The 6,866-nt window shown below is 33.9% G+C and overlaps 1 protein-coding gene across 1 annotated transcript; it reads right to left on the reverse strand.

Moving 5' to 3' along the window:
- Positions 1 to 227: 227 nt before the first annotated feature.
- LOC107894345 (NADPH-dependent aldehyde reductase 1, chloroplastic) lies at positions 228 to 1,720 on the reverse strand. Its single transcript, XM_016819630.2, has 3 exons — positions 1,447 to 1,720; positions 988 to 1,364; positions 228 to 901 (listed from the first exon to the last, which is right to left on the reverse strand). The coding sequence occupies exons 1-3, from the start codon at positions 1,708 to 1,710 to the stop codon at positions 520 to 522; spliced, it is 1,023 nt and encodes a 340-aa protein (XP_016675119.1). The 5' UTR covers positions 1,711 to 1,720; the 3' UTR covers positions 228 to 519.
- Positions 1,721 to 6,866: the final 5,146 nt, after the last annotated feature.

Raw genomic sequence — 6,866 nt, forward strand, 5'->3', positions numbered from 1 at the left:
CAAAAATTTTAATCTATAAAATTTTAAATTAAATTAATAATGATAAAAATAAATTAACCCAAAAATGATAAAAATCTAAAAATGAAAAAATTACATTCTATTTGGAAGTGTGAATCGAGTATTTGGCTATCCTCAGATTAATGGTTCGACCTCTCGAAATAAATTAAGAAGTAAAAATTCGTTTGGTAAAAAAAAAAAAATCATTTGGATCCTGGTTTGACCAAATATAAAGTCGAAAAAGTGGCTCCTGCATTGTTCCATTATTATACTTTCTTGCTTCTTATAAAAGACCCAAAGTTCATAGTTGTTTTTTACACAAACCGCACTAGTTGGGCTTAGGCTCCTCCTAGTATCCTTGAGACTGCCTTGCCTGGAGTTATACATACAGTTGGAAATAGATAAGACCGTTTACTATTGCCACTCTTGCATGCAGCAAGACTCAAAACACCCACACCGTATTTATATAAACATAAAAAGAAACGAAAAGCAGAAGCTTGAGTAAACTCTGTATGGCGCATATCAACCATTCACAACGGTACCACCATTTGGATGGAGGGTTTGGCCAGTCATGTAGGAGGAGCAGTGGTTACATGCAAGGAACACAAAGCATGGTGCAACCTCGCTGGGCTGCCCAGGTCTTTTCATTGGAACTTGAGCTCCAAACTGAGCGGTTTCCTCTTCATCAAATGATGCTGGTATCAATGGAGTCCATATGGGCCCGGGTGCTACGGTATTCACACGTACGCCTCGGTTCACCAGCTGTTGTGAAAGGCCTCTAGTGAAAGCCACAATTGCACCCTTGGTTGCTGTGTAATCAAGTAGCTTGTCATTCCCTTTATATGCATTTACGGATGTAGTATTGATTATGGAGCTGCCTTCTTTCATGTACTTCAGAGCATGCCTATGAATTATCAAATTATGAAATTGTTACCATCGCTTTTGACCGAATTTTTTCACTTGTTTTTTTGGAAAGTTCTAAAGAATTACCTGGACAGGAAGAATTGGGAATAGATGTTGGTCCTAAACACCCTATCAAGCCTCTCCTCATCAATCTCCTCCACACTGCTAGCCTTGTACTGTTCAGCCGCATTGTTAACCAGAATATCGATCCGACCAAATGCTTTTACGACCTCATCAACGACTTGTTTGCAGTTCTTATCGTACCCCAAATCAGCAGATACAGCCAGCGGGTCCTTGGCGTCTGAGGTCTTAGCCTTCCTCAGTATCTCCAGACTGTCTTGTGCGTCCTTCTCCTCTTGAGACTTCACGTACGTAAAGGCCACCGTTGCTCCCTCGAGGGCAAAGCTGTGGCAAACTGCTCGGCCAATCCCCGAATCACCTCCAGTAACTAATGCCACCTTCCCCTGAAAAAACAAAAAGAAATTTACTCAAACATTCATCATATATATGTGTTGACATTTTTGGATTGTGTTTAGGAAACAATACTTGAAGCTTGTTGGAAGGCTGGTAGTTGGAGCTGTAGTACTCAGGGATAGGATTCATGACATGTTCTTTTCCAGGTTGTGCATCCTGTTTCTGAGGAGGTACCTGCTGTTGCTGCCCATCAGAAGCCATTCTGATATCTAACAATCTAACTGGTGATTTTCTCTGGTTCCTCGGAAAAAGGTTTCTAATAACTTGGGTTTTGTTTGGATACCAAGAAAGTACAGTAGGCAAGACTCTTGAGGAAATAAGCGAACGCGAAAACATATATATACGAGTATAGGATTTGGATGAATGCAGTGAATGGGAAAAGGTAGTGCAATGCAAAGGGTGATATAATGACTTGTGAGGTAGACACGTAGGGCGACGTGGCAGTACAGGTTACAACGTGTCCTGCCTGTCACATGCAGTGGACACATAAGCGGGAACAGACGTTTTTGTTGACATGGGGTTCCATGTGATGTGAGGTGGTTCTAGCATGGTCTTTGAAACTGGTCTTTTTCTGATCTAAATTTCTGCAACCACAGAAATGGACTTCTTCCTGAGTTTTTCTCTTTTAAAGAGTGATGATATTGCGACGCTTTTGCTGATCTTCAAAATTGTGCATTGCAACCTAAAATTGATCGATTGCCTACCAAACCTTTGAAGTTGAATGAGTTCAACAATGATAGTTTAGTATTTCAATGTCAATAGTTACAATATTTGCTGGTTTTAATTCGATTTGAACGAAATGTGCTAATTAAATAAATGAAAAGAAGATTGTAAGCATGGTTTTTGCCCATGGGTTTTGGTTAGAATCTAAGCAAATGAAAATGTAAAGAATAAAATAATTATATGCACTCGTGTGCACTAAAATCACTTAAATTTTTACAGATTATGATCGTGCTATGAGCCCGTGTATGGCACACGGTCGTGTCTCAAACCGTATAAACATGTAGTTACCTTTCAAAACAAGGTTTCTAGCATATCACTTAAGGATCAAGTCAACCAATTTGAACCATATTCAACCACTTCAAAAGCAAATCAAAACAAGTCCAAATCATCCTTTAAAATCAGCATCCTATGTGCCTAATTAACATGTAAACACCTCAATTCATATTTTTTAGCTAACCAAATGAATATACACACAACAATACCAATATGCCTTTAAGGCACTTCAACCATTTCCATTATACCAAGCACAACCAAAAGCACATACAAATACCAATTCAATAATCACTAAATGACATTCATTTTCAACTTCTCAAACACCAAATAACCATTCAATCAATCTCCAACGTTAAGCATTAACTTACCAAAACATCTCCTAAACATAACCTAAACATATAGCATCCATCATTCCACATCCAAGCACAAGTCAAAACACAATGCATACCATGATATTATCTCATCCATTTGAACATTAGGCATAAAAATCAAGCAACCTAACAAGTCATCAACAACAAGACCATTAACATCACATTCATACATATATATATACACATAGACTTCAAAATCTCACCTAAAACACAAAATGACCATTATAAGTATAAAAATATTCCTCGGTACATGCCAAGACTAAAAAGAACAATTCACCAACACTTGAGTTCAGGATTGCCACTGGATGCTGGATCGACAATCGATTCTTTAAGTACCTAACCAACACACATAAAGCATGTAACACCCCCTAATCCCAAGCCGGCGCCGGAATAGGGTTATGAGGCGTTACTGAACATATTGGTTAATTTACAAACAATTTATGAATAAACAACAAATATATTAAAATTAAATCATTAAGTCTCTTTTATGAACCCTCGAGGCCTAAATCACGTATTATAAATGAATAGGGACTTATTCAAGTACTCCGAAAATTTTTCGTAATATAATAATAATAATTTTTTTTAAAAAAAATTCAATATAACCCCTTTAGAAACATCTAACCTTCCCTGCAATTTCAAATTTGCAACTAAGTCAACACAACAACAACTGATCAACAAATACAATCTTCATCCAAATCACGTTCGTCTCATAACAATATCACTAATCATTATTTTATTTAACATTATATCCATTCATACTTTCAAGTAGTATTTAAACAGCTTAATTAATTTTCATTCATATCATATATCAACTTATATTAACTTAACTAATATATTCATGAGTTGATACAAAACATAGTCACATAAGCTCCTATACATGCCATATAAACCATTTAAAGTATTTATAACAAAATCTACCGGAAAAATCGAGATAGTGTGACTTGAGCGTGATGATCCGATCCTCTGACCCTCTCGTTAATCTACAAAGAGCAATAAACATTACAGGTAAGCTAACTATAGCTTAGTAAGTTCGTCGGCTTAAACCATAAACCTTACCAATATTAGTTTCAAAAATTCAAATCATATGGACATTTCAAGTAAGTTACTTTCATCCTGTAAGTCATAATCTCATTTTAAAAATAATTTACTTAATTGAGCTCAAAAATAATGATAACATTATTTTCATTTCTTTTTCCACACGTTACAATTACGACTTACCAACTTGTCAGTTTAAGGAACGACTTACGGATTTGAGTACATCGTGATCTAAAACCCGAAATCTAACTGAAGCACATAAGTACTAAACGGAAGCCCGAAGGCTAGCTGAAGCTCATCAGAGCTGAACTGAAACCCAAAAAGGGTTAACTGAAACTCATATGAGTTAACGGAAGCTCGTAAGAGCTAAACAGAAAGCAAACACGAGAGTTCGCAACAAATGTTGAGTCTCGGTTTACTTGGGTAATTTACAGTCAATTCTTCTTTTTCACCGAACGATCGTACTCATTTCCTGCGTTCCGTTCCTCCGAAATACTCAGTTCAATTTCGTAACTTTTGTACATGATTTAATTATTTTCAACAATTAACATACATAAATATTAATCACCATTCATAAAATAACATTGAAATTTAATAATTTAACCGTACGAACTTACCCGGAACAATTTGCAGTAGTTGTAGAGATTTCTGGAACTATTCCGGAATTTTCTCTTTTCCTCGTTTATCCTCGATTTCTTGATCTGTAATATAAAATTTTTCACTTCTCAGTATTGACTTCACATTCATTCTATTTCACATCCTTAATATTTATAACCCGCTTATAAGTAACATTATCTGCAATTTCACTATTTACCTATGTATATTCAATGCTGTCCATCCGTGTCATAGTCACTAAATTATTTTTATCTTGAGATACAGAAATCCAAAATAGGATCCGCTAATTTTTCCTGAAACTAGACTCACATATCTTCTTATCATAAAATTTTCAGAATTTTTGGTTTAGCCAATAAGTACAGTTTATTCTTTAAAGTCACCCTTGTTCTGCTGTCTGACAGTTCCGACCCTTCTTCACTACAAATTAATTATCTCCTCGTACGGAATTCGGATGATGTTCTCATTTATTTTTATTAAAAATAGACTCATTTAGGATTCTATACATATAAATTTAAGCCTTTAATTATTTTTATCCAATTTTTTATGATTTTCCAAATTCAGAAAAGGGGAACCCGAAATCATTCTGACCTTATCTCACAAAATTCATTATATCTCATGATTTACAAATCCTTTGCTTACACTGTTTCTTCTATGAGAAACTAGGCTCAATAAGCTTTAATTTCATATTTTTTTCATCTTCTAATTATATTTCTACAATTTATGATGATTTTTTAAAGTTAGTCTATTGCTGCTGTCCAAACTGTTTTAGTGCAAACTGTTTATTACCATTTTTCCCCTAAGCTTTTAATAAATAACAATTTCGTCCCTACTCAATTAGCCTCTCTATTGAGCTGATTTTTTTCTCAATTAACACTTTAGTCTATCACCTTAAACTAGTTTACAACCTTTAGGAATCAAAATTTCATAAATAGACTTTAATTCCAAACATTTTCACAATTAGGTCCTAAAAATCAATTTCTATTGAAATTACCTAATAGAATCATATCATAAACAAATTAATGCTTTAATTTCATTCTATTTCATCATAAACTTACAGTACTCAACCATGGTGACTTTTAATTTCATCCATGAAATTAAAAACTAATGAATTTAACAGTAGGACCTAGTTGTAAAAGTCTTAGAAACACAAAAATTACAAGAAAAAGGCAAGGATTAACTCACTTGGTGCAAAAATTATGAAATACCAGCTTATAGAACCCTCCTATGGCGTTTTTAGCTGCTGGAATTGAAGAAAAATGAAGAGAAATCTAGATAATTCCACTTTAGTCCTAGCTTTATTAAGTAAATTTTGCAATATTCCAAATTTACCATTAATTCATCAATTTTCCTGCTGATTTCAAGCCCCTTGCCGTCCAGCCCAAATAGACCTTGGGTCTATTTTCCTTTTAAACCCTCTTTCTTTTATCATTTAAGCTATTTAATCATTCCTCATAATTTTACATTTGTTACAATTTAGTCCTTTTTATTCAAGTAACTATCGTAACTTTAAAACTTCTTGACGAAACTTTAATACTAACTTATTAACACTCCATAAATATTTATAAAAATATTTATGACTCGTTTTAAAATTTTCAAACTCTCAATACCTCATTTTCGATTCTAATTTTTTTTAAATATTTATTTCTAGTACACTATTCGCTATTTCAAAAAATTTTCCTAACTTCACATTTAACTTATTTTCACTAAATTATTAATATTTTTCTACTCATTTTTTGGATTTAGTGATCTCGAATCACTGTTCCAACACCACTGAAAATTTAGACTATTACAAAGCAAAACTATACGCTGAGTATAACTTAATGATATTTTTATAATCCGGATATTAAACATAATATGATACATACCAATGGATAACTTAAACGTAACAAACAATATGCACTTTTTATATGTACTTTCACATTTTCAGAGCTTCAATTTCTAACTCAAATCAAAACATTAACATGGATCATCACCCTTTCACTTAAATTCGTTGAAAATTTAACATTAATGTCTCATTTCATCTCAAGATTCATTGTAAGCAATCTAAAGTTTATAATCAACTTTATTTTAATTCATTTCACAAGTTGTAATCCCGGTTGCCACTTCCATTTTTCCCTATTAACATGACTCGGACTCCGACGAGTCTGACGGATGCATAGATCCAACCAACACATCAATTTGACACCCAGTGCCTGACAGATAAATCTGTAAAAAAAATTGTGCTCTACGCTGACCAATAAAACCGACAATAAATGTGCCCAGCACTGGTTAGTATAACAGACAAATAGGGTGCCTAGAAACTCCCCGACATGTAGTCATAAAACCCTGAACTCTTTTTATCCTATTGCATGTCAATTATACCCAACCTTGCCCAAACAATTAATAGGGTAACAATTTCTCACAAATCATTTATAAACATTTCTCCATTTCAAATTCATAATCACAATCAACCAATCCCATTTTCCTTATATATAT

The sequence above is a fragment of the Gossypium hirsutum genome, chromosome A08 (assembly GCF_007990345.1).
Source record: "Gossypium hirsutum isolate 1008001.06 chromosome A08, Gossypium_hirsutum_v2.1, whole genome shotgun sequence".
NCBI lineage: Eukaryota > Viridiplantae > Streptophyta > Magnoliopsida > Malvales > Malvaceae > Gossypium > Gossypium hirsutum.